Source organism: Dendropsophus ebraccatus, chromosome 12 (genome assembly GCF_027789765.1).
Source record: "Dendropsophus ebraccatus isolate aDenEbr1 chromosome 12, aDenEbr1.pat, whole genome shotgun sequence".
Taxonomy (NCBI): domain Eukaryota; kingdom Metazoa; phylum Chordata; class Amphibia; order Anura; family Hylidae; genus Dendropsophus; species Dendropsophus ebraccatus.
This window is the reverse complement of record NC_091465.1, coordinates 42,656,408-42,678,031: the sequence shown is the minus strand read 5'-3', so window position 1 is coordinate 42,678,031 and position 21,624 is coordinate 42,656,408. Positions and strand designations below refer to the sequence as shown.

General features: G+C 44.6%; 2 protein-coding genes across 5 annotated transcripts in view; one reads left to right on the top strand and one right to left on the bottom strand.

Moving 5' to 3' along the window:
- Positions 1-3,406: 3,406 nt before the first annotated feature.
- RNF214 (ring finger protein 214) lies at positions 3,407-17,272 on the bottom strand. Of its 2 annotated transcripts, none has more exons than XM_069947439.1 (15): positions 17,188-17,272; positions 12,690-12,936; positions 12,063-12,122; positions 11,834-11,974; positions 11,057-11,196; positions 9,176-9,244; positions 8,051-8,147; positions 7,767-7,855; positions 7,244-7,334; positions 6,799-6,897; positions 5,810-6,084; positions 5,528-5,669; positions 4,522-4,614; positions 4,352-4,429; positions 3,407-3,670 (listed from the first exon to the last, which is right to left on the bottom strand). In XM_069947439.1, the coding sequence occupies exons 2-15, from the start codon at positions 12,843-12,845 to the stop codon at positions 3,605-3,607; spliced, it is 1,596 nt and encodes a 531-aa protein (XP_069803540.1). In that variant the 5' UTR covers positions 12,846-12,936; positions 17,188-17,272; the 3' UTR covers positions 3,407-3,604. The 2 variants fall into 2 exon arrangements, with proteins under 2 accessions (XP_069803540.1, XP_069803539.1); XM_069947438.1 differs by lacking the exon at positions 17,188-17,272 and adding an exon at positions 16,969-17,039.
- The window catches only part of PCSK7 (proprotein convertase subtilisin/kexin type 7), a 27,273-nt gene continuing 22,898 nt past the window's right edge, over positions 17,250-21,624 (top strand). For 2 of the 3 annotated variants that reach the window (XM_069947437.1, XM_069947435.1), the window contains exons 1-4: positions 17,250-17,325; positions 19,758-20,221; positions 21,205-21,339; positions 21,458-21,623. In XM_069947437.1, coding sequence (XP_069803538.1) covers positions 19,805-20,221; positions 21,205-21,339; positions 21,458-21,623 — 718 coding nt within the window. In that variant the 5' untranslated portion in view covers positions 17,250-17,325; positions 19,758-19,804. Of the gene's footprint in view, positions 17,326-17,717; positions 17,741-19,757; positions 20,222-21,204; positions 21,340-21,457; position 21,624 lie in introns of those variants that run through there. The other variant, XM_069947436.1, reaches the window with a different exon arrangement.

Below are 21,624 nucleotides of genomic sequence, written 5' to 3'. Positions count from 1 at the left end.
CACAAAAAAAACCAAAAAAACATTGCTTGTATTTCCCTAATCTTGCTGCACTGTACAAATGAGTTTAAAAAAAAAAGTGATTTTTTTTTTTCCTGAAAACACTGTGTGACACCATCCTCAAAGTAATCCAAAGTCCGTGAGATCGGCACTCTTCCTGTTCCATGATGCATGTGGCAATAGGACAATGCCCAGATACTCAGAAATGAGAAAGAGCTCGACACTCGCTATCCTTCAATATAATCCAAATGTACATGAATTATAGGACACGTCTTGGCCTGTCAGTAGTCTTAGTTAACTGTTGACAAAGGCTATGGACGGCCAAAACACGTCCTATGTAATCCATGTCCATTTGAAATATGGAATAAAGTATACCTACATTGAAGTTAAGCGAGTGGCGGGCTCTTTCTAATTTCCAACCAGCCTCAAAGTGTTTCCTTGACACGTAATATTTTTAAATGTTTATAAAATATGAAATTTCAACAAAATTATACTTTTAGGCTGGGTTCACACTACGTATATTTGAGGCTGTATATTTGAGGCTGTATAGCAAACAAAACCAGGAGTGGATTGAAAACACAGAAAGGATCTGTTCACACAATGTTGACATTGAGTGGATGGCCATCATTTAATGGCAAATATTTGCTGTTATTTTAAAACAACGGCTGTTATATTGAAATAATGGCAGTTATTTACTGTTATATGGCGGCCATCCACTCAATTTCACCATTGTGTGAACAGATCCTTTCTGTGTTTTCAATCCACTCCTGGTTTTGGTTGCTATGAGGACCTGACAAGAGGACCAAATACTGCCTGAAATATACGTAGTGTGAACCCAGCCTTAAGCTGCGTTCACACTACGTATATTTCAGTCAGTATATGTATATTTCAGTCAGTATTGCAACCAAAACCAGGAGTGGATTAAAAACACAGAAAGGGGAATCTGTTCACACAATGTTGAAATTGAGTGGATGGCCGCCATTTAATGGCAAATATTTGCTGTTATTTTAGAACAACGGCTGTTATATTGAAATAATGGCAGTTATTTACTGTTATATGGCGGCCATCCACTAAATTTCAACATTGTGTGAACAGATCTTTTCTGTGTTTTTAATCCACTCCTGGTTTTGGTTGCAATACTGACTGAAATATGCGTAGTGTGAACGCAGCCTAAGTTATGGTGCATCTGTACTGAATAATCAATGTCTACATCCATAGAGCTGTCATCTGCCCTAGTCCTATAGGGACATCATCCAATGGCTCCAGTACAGTTCATGTACAATCCTCTTCACTGTGGTTACATGATGTCAGTATGGTTAGCTTGGTAACATGGACAAATTGTGTGTAACCCTGGAAGATCCCTTTAAGATGACTTCACTGCTGGAAGAAATATTGTTCATGAAGCCTGATGAGTCCATTTCTTTTTCTATACGTTTCACTGTGGTTTCCTTTCAGGGCATTTTTTTTGTTTCCTATTACAAATAACTTGCATTGGAATGAGGGGGAACTCTGCCTGTACAATGTTCTAATGTGCTCTGTGTTTATCACCACCACAGAAATGGCCTTACAGAAATATACTTCTCTTGATGTTTCTTGTGGTGTAATGTATATATTTTTCAGTTGGATGTTCAATTGGTTTTATAGATGTTGTAAAGAATACATGTCTTATAAAAAAAAGTAACAGCTTAAGTTGTGTTGCGCCTCTAAGGTATGAGTGCTACTTTAAAAGGAAACCTGTCATCCCTTTTATGGTGCTTGATCCATGGGTTATCGGTGTGGTCCCATGTGGCTTCTCTCTGCTCCACCATCCCTGACTGATAGATCACTTCCTATAAAGAAACAGTGATAGATCTATCAAGGCTGGTGAGGAAGGGGGGATCGTTGTTAAGAGGGCATAAAAGTAGTGACAGGTTCTTTTTAAAACAAATAAACTGTACACCTTAATGGTCAAATTTGCATTGGTTTCTCAGTGGGAAAATAGGAATAAGCTGTTACCTCTAGCTATAGGTAATCTGCTGCCTAAACGAAAGATCAGACCCTGCAATGAAACATTCTCCTGACATCTGCCAGCAAGTGTCAGGACACCCACCTGATAAGTGTTACGTCAGCTGGCGTCTGGGCACCTTAAAGTGAATGTACCACTACCTTAAAGGGGTTATCCAGCGCTACAAAAACATGGCCACTTTCTTCCAGAGACAGCCCCATTCTTGTCTCCAGTTTGGGTGGGGTTTTGGTGCTCAGTTCCAATGAAGTGAATGGAGCTTAATTGCAAACTGCACCTGAACTGGAGACAAGAATTGTGCTGTCTCGGAAAGAAAGTGGCCATGTTTTTGTAGCACTGGATAACCCCTTTAATGAAATAAAATTGTGTCCGTTCCTGACCAGGCTCTGCAAAAGATCTTACGCAGCCTCATGAGCTGCAGAGCCTGGCCAAGAAGGTGTTATGTCGACTAGGGGAAGTGATATCAGTGCGCCAAACTACTTCATTTCCATACACAGAAAGCAGAGGAGATCTCGGGAACAAGGCAGCAGTTTGAGAAATAGACGGCACCATCATAATCTCCATGGCAGCGCCGATCAGGTTATATATATAATGAAAATTGTTATTGATTACATGTAGTAGTACATTTGCTTTATAAGGGTATTCCTAAATGCAGAAGTAAAGACATCAGGGTGGTCTGTGCCCACTGGGCTTGATTGACAGGTCCCACGCAGCATTTCAGAGTAAATCATATCATAGTTGTACTAGGAAGCCTGTCCCTGTTATATGCTGCCTGTGGATGGAGCAGCATGACCACCTGCTCTGATCCCAGATGCCTGTACAGTGCTCATGAGAAGCAGGGGATTAGACAATATTACCACATCATAAAACCACAGGGCAGCAGCTGCACAGCCTGGTACACATAGCTCTGCATAGAAGCTATATATAGAAAAGTTACGATTTTTAATCAATCGTTGGAATTACGTCTGTTCTTTATACAGTATGTGCACTGACGGCTACTTTACTACAGACTTTAAAGAAATACATCAATAGATTAAAACAACGGCTGCTTTTTATACTCATTTTACTGCAGGTTTTTTTTTTTGTCTATACAAACCCAGCTTTATACAGCTTCACTCACATGCAGTTACAAAAAAAAAAAAGACAAATATCTGTGTGCCTTCTAGTGGGTTTACTAAACATGGCAACCTCTTTATCAGGCAAGAATTGCAGTACCCACCTGGATCTGGGTGTCCAGGCTCCATCTACGCTGAATGGTGGGAGATTCTTGGCATCATTAGGGGAGAAGACTATCTTACTAGCAAACCTTAAAAGAACCACATGTCCAGGTTCCTTCAGTGACACTTCTTCAAACTTATCTACACCACTTGTGCACCCAGTTCAATTCACACTTATACAGCCCACAAATACAAAGAAATCAATTTATTGTAAAGAACTCCTATGCACAGCCCTATGGAGTACACGTATAAAGCACAGTTCTGGTTTTCCTTCACCAAGAGTTTGTTACATTGATGCTTCTGTACACCGATATGTTGATAAAGGAAATTGGCACAATTCTGTGCAGCACATTCAGAAATCCATGGACTTTCATGACGTCACATCTGGTTATCGCTGGCTCGGGCAGAATGGGCAGGCACTGTCTTGGCTGGTTAAAGACCAGGGTTTAGCACACTGTGGAAGACAAGAGGAACTTTACTGCACAAGTTATAAAATATATGTGCACAATATAAAAGCCTGACCTACAATAAATGGAACAACCTGTTACTATATAAACCATGTTGTATTTACACATTGTAAGGGCCCGTTCACACTGAGCAAAATCATTGGAATTCCACCGACACGTCAATTCCTTGAGTGGAGAGCCGCAGAGGCGCGCAAGCCATCCCATTGAAACAGACTGCAGGCAGGATTCCGCTGTCTCTACAAAAATTGGATCGACACCTGTATAAAAATATCAATATCTTTATTATTTGCTGATTCCGCTGTGGAGAGCTCCGCTGTGGAATTCTGCCGATTTTAGGTTCCGTTCACACGGAGGCTCGCGCGCCTCCTCTCTCTCTGCGCTGAAAAATAGACATGTTCATTCTTCAGCGCAGAGAGGAGGCGCACAAGCCTTCCATAGACTGTCATTATGATAGGGAGGCTGGTGGAATTCCGCCAGTTTTGCTCTGTGCGAACAGACCCTAAGAGAAGCCTTTTATACAAAGCTTCTTTTATATTTAAATGGAGGAGGGCAGGATATATTAAGTCAGAAGAATATGTTAATATGGAAATTGTAAAATTTTTAAACCCAACTTTAATAGTAGTAGTTATGCATGATTTCTAAAACAGGTTAATCTCTATGATACCTACCTCTCGGTGTAAGGCATGGTTACAAGACATAGGCTGGCGGTCAAGTGGTTGTACAATCTTCTGGCATATGAAACAAACCTGGAAAGAAATGAGGAAACTGTATTTAGCCCATTGAAAAATTGTTTTACTCACACACAGATAACACTTCACTGTCTCTCTATGAACCATACCTGTGGTCGTCCTGCATATCCTCCATAAGCTGATGGCAGAAATGTAGAGGTTCTTTGAGCAGTTGGAAACTGCGGCCTGCCATGGCCAATAGGCTAAAAAATAGTACATCAGGTCAGAAAGAATATTTAAACATGCATTGCTATGTATATTACTGCTGTCAAAATCTTACAGCATAACACATGACTTACTAACAGCCTATCTATAATGTAACACTCTGAGCTTCATTATATTCTGCATGGACTACCTACTGCTACATTAGAATATGGGGCACATTTACTATTCCAAGTGCAGCAGAATTCTGCCTCAATCTACACCAAAAACTGACACACATACATGCAGCTTATTTATTATGAGTTTGTGCCTCACCTTACAAAGGGGTGTTGCTTACAGACAACTAATGTGGCTTATCAGAAATAGCCTAGAACACAACAGTGGGCACCTACAGTGCTCCAAAATTTTTGTGCAAGATACTGCCAGACAACAGCGTGTAAGGGTGCGCCACATGTAACAGCATGAGCCACTGTGATCAATCTGGTGTATCTGCAGACTAGATTAGTAAATCTGACCCTCTTTACACATACTGGACAAGCAGGGAAAGTTGTGAAATATATGCTCTGTGATTTGCAGAATCAGATATAAATGGCAATCAGATATAAATGGCAATAGCATATACTATATATCAGAACAACATAAGCATATTTTGGAAGGTTTGCCCTTGTTACATTAAGTTTATCTATATCCTTTTATTGAGCATTGAAAACTGTAACAGTAACTTGGCTATAGCCTTACAAGCCTGAAAGAAAATCTTTGCTATAGTGGTTTGTTCCATACTGATTCCCACTAGATCTCATGTATACCTCAAGAGATCTAATTTGAGTGTTAATGGAACCAAATACTTCATAACTTCTCTCCAAAGCCCTCCAATATGTACATGGCTAAAATTAGATTTTCTCCCCCTGAACTGCACCTTGAGCATCCATGTGTCCTATAATACAGCTGTCTTACCTTTGTAGCAGGGTTTGCAGATTCTTTTACTGGAACCTGTTCTACATGTGTTTCAACAAGCTGGCACAAGGCCTCAACCGTGAGGCCAGACAGGGTGCCCCGTTTCATCTTAATCTGCTGAAGGATGTTGGTTAAGTGCCCCCTAAGAAGACGACACAGTCAGGAAATGCAAATATGTAAAGAAGGAAAAGCATCCATTGTGTCTGGACACTTCCAGTATACCTGTAATATCACAACACTACACTGGTGTTACACTGCACAATATGTTCATAGTATACTTACTTATTGTATTGGGGGAACCTGGCTTGTAGCTTCTCAAGAATTTTGCTCAATTTGTCTGCGCCAGGTGGACCAGGAACATCAGAGGTGGCTGCTGGATTCTGGGAAGTACAATGTAGGCTTGGAGCAGAGGCCACATTACCAGGGAAAGGTAATAGATTATATGGCATTGAATGAGAACGCTGAAATGGCAGGGAAGCTTTTCCTTGTATCCCAATGTCTGCAGCTGCCATTGACTGAAGAGGGGCAAAAGCAATTCTCTGTAACATGAGGCTGGGCTAGAAAAAAAATAAGGGAAGCAAATTATTAGATTTTCAAACAAAGATAGTATCACCACAAATAGCATCAACTATCCACAAGGTAAATGTTTTATTCCCCCCCCCCCCACACACTTTATGATCAGTAGAATGGGGATCCCCATTTACACGCCCTTAAGGTCCCCATACACAATAAACTTTTGACAACCATATCTGCCACTCATGTATGCAGTTCTCCCAACCATCCACCAACAGATGTCAGTGGAGATAGGGGTGTGATGGAAAACCACCACAAAATCCCTTTGTTTCAGGAGAGATAAACTGCAGCGAGAGCTCTCTTGCTGCGGCTTACCCCTTCCCATAGAGAATACAGGAACACTTGGCCGTGCCAAACATTCCTGTGTATGGGGAGGACGGTGGCTGGTTAGGAGATAACATTTGGCTGTCAGTTTTTGAGCGTGTATGGACAGATTTGTAGCATGTCCATCATAAAGCAGAGAATGAATAAAGCAGTGGTCAAACATGTGCCCTGCCACTCCGCTCACTGTCTATGGCCTCGCTCTGTTCAAATGCCTTCTCAGTGTGGAGATAAAGTAGTACAGAAGTCAGAAAGACAGGGAAACACTTATACTGGAGAGTAACTAGAGGAGGAGCTTTTTATTTACAACAAATACTGCTAGATGGAAAAATCTGTATGTATATTAATGTATACAGATAGCCAGAGCGGTAACATACATCAGATGGTGGAGGAGTCAGATTCGGAGCCATTATGGAGGGTAGACTGTTCAGCCTGGTGCCATTCTTCACTTGTCTCATTTGTTTTTCAAACTGCTCCTAAAAAACGGAAGGACGGTTATTACATCAAGACTGGATTCGTGTTTAAGTGCAAGGGGTTCTATTACAGGATAGGGGTACTCTGGACCACAGCAGAAAGTGGCTACAAAGAGAACAGGACCACACAGAAAGCAAAATGAGAACTATGTAATGCTTCATGCCTTTCCTGTGGTGGTGCTGCACGATACTAAACTCTTACTGCCAGGTTTTACTGCAGATGACAGCTGGGAGAAAGGGAGAAACTTTATAATACACTTCAAAAAGGTGCAAATCGTACAAATAAAAATAGGTGTATTAATAAAGTATGTGCTGCAATACCATAACCCTGTCATTGTCTCCCACTTACCTGAAGATTGGTCTTCATTTGCTGAATCCCAGCTAGCCTGGCATCCCATCTCTGCTTTAACTGAATCCATTCCAAATTAGGAGGAGCCACCCTTAGAGGAGAAACATATATATTATAATTAGAATTTTTTCAAATTAGTTTTATTGCTCAGTCTTGAAATTTAATGTTATCGTTTATGGGCAATATTACTTTTACTAGGAGACAGATACTATTTGGTGCCTGACAGAATTTTGTCAAGAGTCATAGATAAAAATAAAGCCCAGCGTGACTGTTACATATTACTAATGGTACACCTGAAGGCTACTGATCCTGTGCGTAGATGATTGCAAGAGTGATCAGGGCACATGCACTTATACCATGTTTATGTAGGAAAAAGAATACAGATTACAAAGTATGGACCTTAGCTTGCTTCAGCTGACAAAGCATGGTCATACATAGTACAATGTGTTAAATTAAAAAAATACAGAAAACATTTACATGTAAAATAAGGTGTGACTTTTGCTGGTTACAATGCTTTCCCTACCTTAGGTAAGAAAGAGTGACCTCTGCTTCTTTTTCTGCCTCCTCTAATGATATGAGTAATAGGTCTCTTCGACTCTCCAGGGACATGACCTATTGTGGATATGACTACACATTAGCTCAATACAACAGACAATTTACTTATTTCACTAAATAAATATCAGAGAAACCCAATAGATGATTGTCCCTAATAGTTCGACTCATTACGATGACTCCAGATGAGGCCAGAATTTTCATATACAAACCCAGTTTGAATTTAGATACATGACCAATAGCTTGAACACATACCTCAGCTCTTTTCGCATGCTCTATCTGCTCTATTGCACTTTGGTTTATATCACTGTCTTTTTTTCTTAGCGCAGCCATTTCAGCATCCCACTCTTTCCTGTGAAAAGCAAGAATAATCATGTGAGATATTGTAGTGTATACATATAGTATTATTACATACATCAAACCGTCTCCACACTAACATATGCCATGCAGGGCACAGAGTGGCATAAGCTGTTGTATCTGTAGTAAAATTAACCCACTCCAGCAGCACATTGCTTCCAGACGTCAGAGTGGCGTCTGCAACCACTTCAGACTGAAGCACCAATCTATGTTGTGTCCATCATGTGGATTTAATAAAGAACAATAAAAAAAACAAAACAGATGAGTAGAACGGAAAGGTGTTAAATGTAACCACCACCCCTATTATCAGGTCCTTCTATAAAGAATTTATGTCAATGAGATAAAAAGAGGGGATGATTTGATAATACTATCCTTTGCACAAAAAGTGGAACTTTGTAGTTTATCAATATAGTTTTTAATTCACTATATAAGTTCTTTTAACACATTCCTGGTTAAAGGGTACTAGGTACTTGTCTCATAGGCTTTGCCTACGTATTGAACGACGCCAGTGCGGGAAAGCTGATGCCGCTTTTTCGAACCGTGGCCCTGCTCCCGTATACGGCGCCGTTCTATTCAATAACACCGAGCCGGCCCCCCCAGTGGGGGGAAACCCCCATCCCTCTATGACATGGCTCCATTAGAATCAATAGAGCCGCGTCATAGAGGGGCGGGGGTTCCCTCCCACTGGGAGCAGGCCAGCCCGCCTCCAGTGCTTCACCCCTGGCCTGGTGCCTGTGAATAGAGTGGTGTTGTACATGGGAACCGGGTCATGGTTCAAAAAAAGGACTGTGGCACTCGTTCGTTTTAAGGAGTAGATGGTAAGAGTCTAATTTCTCATTTACAATTGGGACAAAGCTGAAAAGCCATTAGCTATATATTAACTGATGTATTTTGGGAGTTCAGGCTGGCATTTCAGGTTATGATGCCGAGTTGCCTTTTAGTTAAACTAAATGATAATTTATAGAAGGGATATGAATTCTGCCACATTTAAGAACTATTATTCACATGAATACGATCACTCACCTCTCTGTTGTTTGCTCAGCAAGCAAATCCATGATTTTCTTCTCAATTTCATTGTGCTCTTTCTGAAGGCTGTAAAAAAAATTTTTCTTCAAGACTTGATTTTTTTTTTACACACATTATAAGACAAAGCTACGACCAGAAGTCCTTCATCTCATAAACCTCTCCTCATGATTTTAAAGGAAATCTGTTTGTCTGAACATGAAGCTTCATCTGCAGACAACATGTTATGGAGCAGGAGGAGCGGAGCAGACTGACATATAGGTTTATGGGAAAAGATTCAGTAAAACTTTCATAGAATCTTTTTCAACAAAAACGTACAAATAATCACTGAAAGGGCATCGGTCATTTCAAAAAACCTTTAAAGTGACTCTGTACCCACAATCTGACCCCCCCAAACCACTTGTACCTTCGGATAGCTGTTTTTAATACAAGATTTGTCCTGGGGTCCATCCAGCAGGTGATCCAGTTAAAAAACAAAGAGTGGTCAGCACTCACAACATAAAAGTCCCTTTAGATGGAATGTGGTGTTCTTATTATGGCTGTATGCCTCTCCACGAGCACGCGAGAAAAAAACCCCGGACCCAAGGGCATCCAACAAGGTATAAGCACGAAAGTACTCTCCAGCTCGCTTGATTACTTTTAAACCTTTATTGTATAATGTTTAAAAGGCCGACGCGTTTCGGGCTCTCTTGCCCTTATTCATGGCTCTCTGTCAGGAGGTCCCGAGACGACCCATGAATTAAGAAGTCGTCACCCAAAATATAAGGGGGGACTATTCCCTGTCCATGCCCTACAATGATAAAGGAGAAAGGTGAGCAGAGTGGCGTCAGTAGCCCCGCCACAAGCTTGTGGCGGGGCTACTGACGCCACTCTGCTCACCTTTCTCCTTTATCATTGTAGGGCATGGACAGGGAATAGTCCCCCCTTATATTTTGGGTGACGACTTCTTAATTCATGGGTCGTCTCGGGACCTCCTGACAGAGAGCCATGAATAAGGGCAAGAGAGCCCGAAACGCGTCGGCCTTTTAAACATTATACAATAAAGGTTTAAAAGTAATCAAGCGAGCTGGAGAGTACTTTCGTGCTTATACCTAGGTGATCCAGTTATTGTCCTAAAAAACAACTTTTAAACTTGCAGCCTGTGCCAAACGGGAGTATCTGTGCCCTAACTTTGCACCACCCCTCCGTCCCTCCTCCCCACCCTCTTCATCATTAGGAATGCTCCAGGCAGATTGCCTCCTATTCCCCACCTGTGTCAGCCCGGGCTGGATCGTTAAGCACCTGTGCAATGTTCAGCATGCAGAAAATTTTCTATTGGCATTCCTAATTATGAAGAGGGTGGGGAGGAGAGACGGAGGGGTGGTGCAAAGTAAGGGCACAGATACTCCTGTTTGGGCTGCAAGTTTAAAAGTTGTTTTTTAGGACAATAACTGCATCACCTGCCGAACGGACCCCAGGACAGATCTTGGAGTAAAAGCAGCTATCCGAAGGTGCAAGTGGTTTAGGGGGGGGGCGGGCTCAGATTGTGGGTACAGAGTCATTTTAATATGCTTTCAGACTAGTCTGGGTGTTCAAATCCCCACCACTCACTAAAACAAAGGGGAAAAGCCTATGGCTTAGCCCTTCTCTCCTGATTTCGCCATGAGAGACCGGACATCTCCTGCTGCAAGAAAATAGCAGAGAGACTGCACCTTGTTGGGCCATTTGTACATTAATAGCAAAAAAAAAAAAAAAAACTATGAGGTGAAATTAAAACAAAAAGGGATACTGAATTTACATTTACTGGATACTGAATTTACAACCCCTCCAAAAATGTCCACATCCCAAACAACGGCACATTTTACAGGTTACACAGTCCTTCCTTTTTGCTGATGAGAATACCTTTCGTTCTTGCTTTGCAATTTCAGCAATTCAGCACCCAAATCCTGTTCCTTCTGGGCCTGCTCCCTTCGCTCTTTTTCTATCTTCTTTCTCGGCTCTTCTTTCTTCGTTGTCAGGTCTTGAATGTTTTTGAGATATCCCTAGAGGACAAAGATTCACTGATGCATAAATGAATAAATAAGGATTGTAAAATTTCTAGAGTAAGCTACACAATTTGTCACAAAAACAAACACTGCCTTGATTCTACTATGTATTTTATTTAGTATTTTAAGCTAAACCTGCCCCTGCCTGTCTAGTAACATCACTGTTCTGTGTTCAGACCCCCACTAATCACACTAACCAGGAGGGAGAAGCGCTCAGTAAATGTTCTATCTCTCTGCTCTGTCCTTCTGGCAGGCAATGGACTTCCATAGTAAATGTTTAGGTCTGACTCCTGCTGTGAGATGGGTGGATCAAAACTTTTGCTATGCTTCTAGGACACGTCAAAAGTTTTTCTTTTCCAAGTGATGGGTACACTATAAGAGGTGTTGCAACACTTTATTTTTATAAGGGTACAAACACACACGGCTTAAATGCTGCGTATTTACTGCTGCGATACGCAGCAGATACGCAGCAGATTAGATCTAAATAACTAAACACAGTATCAAATCTGCTGCGTATCTGCTGCGTATCTGCTGTGTGTGTTTGTACCCTAAAAGAGAAATTGCCCCAAAAGTTTAAAAGCTGCATAACTTACAGGATATTCATCACATCTCACCATATTCTGCCTCTTCATACCTTGTGTCTTTGTGTTGCTTCCTCATTCTGCTGCCTTAGCTGTTTTATCTGGACCTGCAGCTGTTTCTCAGCCTGAATCTGTCTGTCCAGCACCTCCTGGTAACTGTCCTTCAGGAGTTCTCTACGGCCGACAAGCAGCTTCTGCAGGAATATTGTTGCTGCATTAATACATACATAGGGGATCCTCCACAGATTTAAACAGACAAATGCTCAGTATATATACACTCACCAGGAGCTTCTCTGCGTCCTCATCTGTAATGGTTTCTTCATCTTGCTTATCACACTCTGTCTAAAAGGTAGGACATAACAGAACAGGACAAAAGCTTTAACACTAATAGTTTCCTTCTTTAGCTATAAATGACAACAAATAACAGAAGAAAAATCTATATTAAAGGGGAACTATCGACAGGTTGAACGAATTTAACCTGCTGATATTCCCCTATTGTGCACAGTGCGCTAAGGATGAAGGTAAGTGTAGGACTAGGATATAAATAGCTGTATGCATGGGAAGGGAATCTGAAGAACAACTTCTTGTCCTTCCTCCCAACCGTGACCCCTATTGATTGACAGCTGGATGCTGAGCTCTGACTAACAGGCAGGGATGGGGGCAGGAGTAGGCATTATAGCCTCCAGCATATCAGGTGCTTGGGAACACCTCACTGACACTTTGTACCAGAGAATAAAAACTATTTCCTAAGTTCTGTAAGCATAGGGTGATATATTAAAGCTACTATGTTTCTCCTTGACCTAACAACTATCTAACAGTTAGCAGCTTGGTGACTGAATTTCAGCTGATGGACTCCCTTTAACCTGTTATGAAGGTGACCTCTGGCACAGACATAGTACAACACCTCACCTGCACAGCGATGCATTTAGTCAGCAGCCCGACCTGAGCCCCAGGATCATGCAAACCACTTTGCAGTGAACCACATTCTTCCTTGGAAGCAGATGGGCACACAGCGCCCCCATCTGACATACTTCTGTCTTCCAAGTTAGGTTCTGCAGAGGGCATGGCACCTGTAGGACTTCTTTCTTCTGTATTATTCACGTTTTTGTGGTCACTTTTCAGGTTGTTTAGGGACAGCTCTTCAGCGACACAGCATCTAAAGAAATAAAAGACATACAATTAAAAAACTCAATAAAACATCTTTGATAAGATCAGGTCATATGACCTATAAAATCTATATAAAGTACATAACAAATGTTATAGGCCAGCCTGACTCTATCCTAAATCGTGAGACAATGGGGTCAAATGTGAGAACTCCTGCATCTAGTTTAGTCTACAGTGTTCCCCAACCTGTGGCTGTCAGCTGTTGCAAAACTACTACTCTCATTGTGTATCGCTGAGGGCTGTTCAGGAATGATGGTAATGGTAGTTCTGCAAAAGCCAGTGGGCCACAAACTGGAAAAACACTGGCGTCCATTCAGAGCTCTCTAGATTGTATAAAACAATCTGTGTAATATACATGAGAATCATTAGCGTTCATACACATTCTGTATTACAGCACTGTTTCCCTTTAAGAGAGGGATATCAAACTTGCAGCCCTCCACCTGTAACAAAACTACAATTTCCATCATGCCTGGAGAGCCAAAGCCTCAGAATGAGGCATGACGAAACCCCCTCCCCTCTGTGACGCAGCTCCACTGTCGCCGTATGTAGAAACCAGGCGGCAGCGGTTCAAAAAAAAAAAAAAAGGACCATGGTGCTGGCAACCCCACACCAGTCTATTCATGTAAAAAACAAGCAAGCAATGTACTAGTGGTGGTCACTTTAAAAGGGTTATCCTGCATTAGGGCCAGTTCACACTGATTCTGTGGTGGAACTCTCCGCCGCAGAATCCCACCTGCCTCAGCGTGCCACAGCCTGTCTATGGGAGGGCTTGTGCGCCTCCGCTCTCTGCTTGAAGAATTGACATGACAATTCTCTGAGCGGAAAGAGGCGGCAGCGGAGGCATGCGAGCCCTCCTATTGACAGGCTATGGCACACTGAGGCAGCCGCGGTTCTGTGGCGGAGAGTTCCGCCTGATTTACGCAGTGTGAACATACCCTTAGAAAAACATAGACACTTTCTTCCAGAGACAGCACCACTCTTGTCTCCAGTTTGGGTGTAAGGTTTACAACTAGTGATGCACGATGCACCGAAATATCGATACTACTATCGATATTTCGGTCAGAAAAACGGTTCGATACCAGGATTTCCTGGTATCGATACTTCATGTTAATCTGCATAATAGCGCAGATTAACATGAAGTATGGTGCAGAGAACACGGCCGGCAGCTACCTGAGCGCCGGCCATGTTCTCTGTGTGCCGCCCCCTGCCCCCTCCTCCGCCCGCGAGCTCTCCGCTCCCGGCGGCGCCAAATTTAAATAGCCGGCACACAGCGATCGCTAGTGCCGGCTATTTGCAGGGGTCCTCAACTGGCGGACCGCGGTCCGAACCCGGACAGCGGAGGCCAGCTGTCCGGACCCCTGGTCAGACCTCCTAACCGCCCCGGATCCGGTCCGTCCCGCTCCCCACCGCACTGCCTCCCGCCCCATAGGCGTACTGTCCTTAGATGTCAGTACGCCTGTGGGGTTGGGGGCAGTGTCGGTCCGGCCCCCGGCTGATACGCGCTCTCTGGGGATGTACCGGGGATTCCCCAGCAGAGCGCGCACCACAGACCTCAGTGTACGCTGCCGGCCTGTCCTTCCCGGAAGTGCAGGCCGGCGGCGTACGCTGAGGTCACTGATGCGCGCTCTGCTGGGGAATCCCCGGGACATCCCTACAGAGCGCGTATCAGCCGGGGGCCGGACCGACGGGAAGAGAAGAAGACAGCCGCAGCGGGGAACGAGGTGCTAGGTGAGTTGTTTTTGTTATTTTTTTTTTCTGTCTGGGGGGCATCTACAAGGGGAGAGCGCACAGGTGGACTATATACTACAGGGGGGACCTCACAGGGGGCTATATACTACTTAGGGGGCTATATACTACTGGGGGGAGCGCACAGGGGGCTATATACTACAGGGGGGACCTCACAGGGGGCTATATACTACTGAGGGGGCTATATACTACTGGGGGGAGCGCACAGGGGGTTATATACTACAGGGGGGACCTCACAGGGGCTATATACTACAGGGGGAAAGCACAAGGGGGGCTATATACTACTGGGGGGAGAGCACAGGGGCGCTATATACTACTGGGGGGAGCTCACAGGGGGCTATATACTACAGGGGGACAGCGCATGGGGGGCTATATACTACAGGGGGGAGCTCACAGGGGGCTATATACTACAGGGAGGAGCTCACAGGGGGGCTATATACTACTTGGGGGGAGCTCACGGGGGCTATATACTACTGGGGGAGCTCACAGGGGGCTATATACTACAGGGGGAGAGCACAGGGGGGCTATATACTACTGGGGGGAGCTCACAGGGGGCTATATACTACTGGGGGACAGCCCACAGGGGGCTATATACTACAGGGGGAGAGCGCACAGGGGGGCTATATACTACTGGGGGGAGCTCACAGGGGGCTATATTCTACAGGGGGAGAGCGCACGGGGAGGCTATATACTACTGGGGGAAGCTCACAGGGGGCTATATACTACAGGGGGAGAGCGCACAGGGGGGCTATATACTACTGGGGGAGCAACAGGGGGCTATATACTACTGAAGGAGAGCGCACAGGGGGGGCTATACACTACTGGGGGAGCAACAGGGGGGCTATATACTACCAGGGCAGTCACCCCCTTTGTACCTAATATCAAAGGCCTGGTGAGAGAGAAAAAAATGCCAATTTTCCCGCTAATAAGCAGCAATTCTGTATATAAATAGTTGAACGTTTGTGACAAAGTAACAAAACACGTTTCCTACTGATGTTCAGCTCGGACCTTCACCTGACAATAGACCCCGGTAAGTGGACCTTCACTAAAAGTTGTTGAGTACCCCTGCCCTAAAGGGTAGATGCCGCTGTCATAACCGACAGCGGCATTTAACCCCTGCAGAGCCGCTCCATATGCAGCACGAGTCTGCTGCATATGGATCGGCCCCTTACTGCTAATGACTGCGGCCCGCAATCCCGCGGGCGGCAGTCATTCAACCATTCCAAATACGGGACCCGCCGTTGCTGCGGCAGCGGTCCCTTACACCAGTCAGTTCCCCAACCTCCGGGTCCACAATCCTGTCGCCGCCCCTCCATTCCCGCGGGGCCCACCGATACAGTGGCACAACAACTCCCAGAATACCTTCTTGTGGGGAGTTGTTGTTCACAAGGAGGCATGCTGGGAGTTGTTGTGCCAGGAGGCTGCTAATGCCTTACAACTCCCAGCAGCATACCTCCTCATGCACTACATCCCCCAGCATACCTCTTTGTGCACGAGGAGGCATGCTGGGAGTTGTAGTGCACAAGAATGTATGCTGCACAGAGTTGTGTCAGGAGCTGCACAACTGCAATTCCCAGCATACCTCCTTGTGCACTACAACTCCCAGCATACCTTCTTGTGGGGAGTTGCAAAGCACAAGGAATTATGCTGGAAGTTGTTGTTCACCAGGAGTTATGCTGGGAGGTGTAGTGCACAAGGAGGTATGCTGGGAGTTGCAGTTGCGCGGCAGCAGCCTTTCAAAACATCCCAGCATACCTTCTTATGCACTACAACTCCTAGCATACCTCCCTGTGCACTACAACTCCCCACAAGAAGGTATTCTGGGAGTTGTTGTGCACAGGGAGGTATGCTTGAGGTTAGAGGGGAATAAAAAATGTAAAAAAAAAAGTGTTTTAAAATAAAACAAAAAATAAAGGTTCTAATAATCCCCCCTTTTCCCTTTTTTTTTTAAAAAAAAGTAAAAAAAAAAAAAAAGAACATACATGTATCCATTACATGTGAATTGTCCGAACTATAAAATGTAACAAAGTGATCAAGAAGTCACATAGATAAAAATGTTGTGCATGGGGGGAACATATCTGTAGTCAGGGAAAAGGGAAATTATATTTGTATTTTTACGTGTTTTTTTTTCTCAAACGTTTTATTTAGTATCGAATTGGTATTGAGTATCGAAATCCGAAAGCTGGTATCGGTATCGAACTCAAAATTTTGGTATCGTGACATCCCTATTTACAACTCGGTCCCATTGAAGTGAATGGAGCCTAATCGCAAACCGCACCTAAGCTGGAGACAAGAGTCATGCTGTCTCTGGAAGAAAGTGGCCATGTTTTTGTAATGCTGGATAGATGAAGTTTGGTCAGAGAGAAACTTTGCTCCCCACGTTACTATTCCGCTCTCCTGTCCCGCAGGCCCTCAGTGATACCACTGCTGTAGCCCGTACACCCCACCCCGCTATCCCCGGTATGTACCTCCCGGCCCCCCGTACCGCAGCGCTCACCTTACATTACGCCAGATGCACACTATTTACTTCCGGTCAATGCCGCTCACATAACCACGCCCCGGAAGTGATGACAGGATACGCCACTATTTGGCCGAATGCGGAAGTGGGAAACGCTGAGGAGGCTGGAGGGGACAGGTAAGTGAGGTGACATGTGACCGCTCGTGTGGTGGTGTACGCAGCCCCCCTGCTCACAGGCACCGGGCTGCTGTGTAACACTGGGGCTGAGAAGCAGCTAACCAGCTCCATTCTCTGTCGGACTTCTAGCTGTCAGTGTTCACAGGGGCTGTCTACTATATGTGTGTGACTGTCATCCTATCAGTAGGGGGCGCCTGTACATCCACTGACCCAAAGTACAGGGGGTCCAGTGCACTGCTGTACAATGTGGAGACCTCCAGGCTTATGTAAGGTTATGTTCACACACAGCAGGTTTATTACATACATTTCTCCTGTGCTATAGTTCTAGTTGGTATTGTCACAGGACTGACCTCCACAGGTTCTGGTCAGATGGATAAGGCAGCCACAGAAGCCCAGCATCAGATGTGCCCCCATGGTAAGGCTTCTGTCTTGTCCCTCCATGACAGTCTCCTTTCTGTACTGCTGTCTCCCCTGCTTTACACTGCAGCTTCTCTTCTGATCAGAATGATGAGAAACCTGGTGGCAAATAACAGGAAAAGGAAAATTACCAGGTAACTGCTCACATACACCACTCCGCTCCTCAGGCTGTGTGTGGTATTACAATACTGCTCACATACACCACTCCGCTCCTCAGGCTGTGTGTGGTATTACAATACTGCTCACATACACCACTCCGCTCCTCAGGTTGTGTGTGTGGTATTACAATACTGCTCACATACACCACTCCGCTCCTCAGGCTGTGTGTGGTATTACAATACTGCTCACATACACCACTCCGCTCCTCAGGTTGTGTGTGTGGTATTACAATACTGCTCACGTACACCACTCCGCTCCTCAGGCTGTGTGTGGTATTACAATACTGCTCACATACACCACTCTGCTCCTCAGGCTGTGTGTGGTATTACAATACTGCTCACATACACCACTCCACTCCTCAGGTTGTGTGTGTGTGGTATTACAATACTGCTCACATACACCACTCCACTCCTCAGGTTGTGTGTGTGGTATTACAATACTGCTCACATACACCACTCCTGTCCTCAGGTTGTGTGTGTGGTATTACAATACTGCTCACATACACCACTCCACTCCTCAGGTTGTGTGTGTGGTATTACAATACTGCTCACATACACCACTCCTGTCCTCAGGTTGTGTGTGTGGTATTACAATACTGCTCACATACACCACTCCACTCCTCAGGTTGTGTGTGTGGTATTACAATACTGCTCACATACACCACTCCGCTCCTCAGGCTGTGTGTGGTATTACAATACTGCTCACATACACCACTCTGCTCCTCAGGCTGTGTGTGGTATTACAATACTGCTCACATACACCACTCTGCTCCTCAGGCTGTGTGTGTGGTATTACAATACTGCTCACATACACCACTCTGCTCCTCAGGCTGTGTGTGGTATTACAATACTGCTCACATACACCACTCTGCTCCTCAGGCTGTGTGTGTGGTATTACAATACTGCTCACATACACCACTCTGCTCCTCAGGCTGTGTGTGGTATTACAATACTGCTCACATACACCACTCCGCTCCTCAGGCTGTGTGTGGTATTACAATACTGCTCACATACACCACTCCGCTCCTCAGGTTGTGTGTGGTATTACAATACTGCTCACATACACCACTCCGCTCCTCAGGCTGTGTGTGGTATTACAATACTGCTCACATACACCACTCTGCTCCAGAGGTTGTGTGTGTGGTATTACAATACTGCTCACGTACACCACTCTTGTCCTCAGGTTGTGTGTGGTATTACAATACTGCTCACGTACACCTCTCCGGTCCTCAGTTTGTTTGTGGTATTACAATTCCGCACCATTCACATCAATAGAAGAGAGCTGCAGGACCAAGCCCAAACTGAGGACAAGAGTGGTGCTGTTTCTGGAAGAAGGTAGACATGTTTTTTTTAACCCTTTTTAAAAAGGTGGCTAGGGTTAGTATAACGTTGCAGCTTTCTTATAAAAACTACACGGTACCTTGGTTATGTGTTATATTATTTCTTGGCTCCATTCACTTAAATAGAAGTGATCTGCAGTCTTTAGTCAGCCCTGTAAAACTGGATGTATTTGCAGCATTCACCACTCCATTCAACCAGGGGAGGGACAGCACGTCCGTTCTTGTGATTGATGGGGGTGCCAGTAGTCAGACACTCACCTTCTATCCTGTGGACTATCCTTTGTGTGAAAACCCATTCAATGATAAGGTGATGAAGAAACCTTTAGACTCCATTCACACGTCCTGTGTTCGCTTTATGAAGCACAGACCAGGAGTGGGGGAACTGTTTAAATGATCGCACGGCTGTTAGATGTTTGCACTTTTAGGATAAGCCTTGTTGTCTCTCCATATGGCCTTACCAATTGTCTTTATATAAATATATATTATCCCATTAATGATTGCGTTTTGTTCTCCACAGGTCCCAATGCCCTCCCTAGGTTGCTTCCTGTGTAATGGGTCTTCACAATGCGTCGGTTCTTCATATCACTTATGTGCCTTTGTCTCTCCACCTGGCTCGTCTTCCTCTCACTCCCCACACACACAGTCAGCAATGACCCTACAGGTTTGGGGGAAGAGCTGACCTGGGCTGTCCGTCTGGACCCCTCTCAAGGCTCTGGACGGAGAGAGGAGTTGGATGCAGTAGCAGAAGAACTTTCACATTTTCTGGGGCTGGAGAATCGGGGTGTTATTGGGGAGCTAAAGGATCACTACTTATTTGCACATGTGGGAAGTGGTCAAGCCAAGGAGAATACACGGATGAAAGTCCATCAGCACTTCACGCAGCATGACCGTGTGCGATGGTTCTCCGAACAGAAGCTACTGAAGAGATCCAAGAGGAGCGTGCACTTTAATGACCCCAAATACCCACAGCAATGGCATTTGGTGAGACACAGTGCCTTCTTTCTGTAGAGTCATACATGTACAGTTACGACAGCCATGCAACGTTAATTTTTTGTACGTTATGTTATGGGGGCTGAGATGAATATGGCATTACTAAAGGCCCTATTACACAAATAGATTATCGGCCGTCACAGCCGATAATATTCTTGTGTAATAGAATACAAAAAACAGTCGATATGCACGATGTTGGCTGATCGTCGTCTTTTAACACATTGAAAAATCAGTGATCACGATAGCAGTGATCTGCTGCCCCTGCTCCGCGGATTAGGATCGGCGGCAGCAGACCGCCCCTATCTTTTATGGGCTGCCCAGACGATCGATCACCCGGGCAGCCTCCCTGCGCTTCCTCGGTTCTTACCTGCTCATTGCTGGCGCATGTAATAGTCCCGGCAGTGAGTGGGGAACGAGGAGCAAGTGAGCACTGACCTGACAGGTCGGCATTCACTTGCTCCCTCTCGTTGCCCCATGTAATAGGGGCTTAAGCGTACTGTGACCTTTGCTGAAGTCATTCTTACAGGAAGCTGTTATTGTCATATACTGATGCTATCTATCTACTGGTGTCACCTTTCATTTTTAAGGCCATATTCCACAATCCAACCTGTGCTGCAGTTATGGACAGGACATGGTAAACAATGGGTCTTTTTTCGGTTCCGCAAATGTGGACATAGTATATGGATGTGTGAAGGGACCTAATTTCCTCACAAAGCAGATCCAAATTCTGCTTAAAGAACTGACATGTCGACTATTGATGCAGAATCTGCCAGCAGACATCCATAGAAGTCTGTGGTTTACTTTAATTCTGCTCCAAAATCTCCTTTAAATCCACTTCTATTCTGCTTTATTTCAGCATGGAACAATCAGGATGTGAGGAAGTGTTTTTCTGTTTACTTAGTTTGCACATACACTTACTATCTAACCATGATGATTGTGGTATCCCTTTAACGTATTCTGGCTTTCTATTTCAGCACAATACCCGTAACCTTGGAATGGATATTAATGTTACTGGCGTTTGGGAGAGAAATGTGACTGGTCGGGGAGTTACCGTGGTGGTCGTGGATGATGGGGTCCAGCACACTGTCCAGGACATTCAACCAAACTATGTAAGTGGAGTAGTTATAAAAAAAAAAAAAGACTACAGAAAATATAAAGTGTGCATTTAAAGTCACGATAAAGAGCTGTGTATATGGGGATGTGTATAACATAATTTATCTCATACAGAGCCCAGAAGGAAGCTATGACCTTAACTCCAATGACCCTGACCCCATGCCACATCCTGATGGATTTAGTGACAACCACCATGGCACCCGTTGTGCAGGGGAGATAGCAGCCGTCCCCAACAATAGCTTCTGTGCAGTGGGTGTAGCATTTGGATCCAGGATTGCAGG

Excerpts from the sequence above, each read along its gene's own strand:
- RNF214 (XM_069947438.1), bottom strand. The coding sequence starts at position 17,015 with ATGGCCACTTTCTTCCAGAGACAGCATGACTCTTGTCTCCAGCTTAG. Across the intron at positions 9,245-11,056 it reads TTGCAAAGCAAGAACGAAAG|CCTTCAGAAAGAGCACAATG; the intron begins GTATTCTCATCA and ends TTTTTTTTACAG. Across the intron at positions 6,898-7,243 it reads AAATGAAGACCAATCTTCAG|GAGCAGTTTGAAAAACAAAT; the intron begins GTAAGTGGGAGA and ends TCCGTTTTTTAG.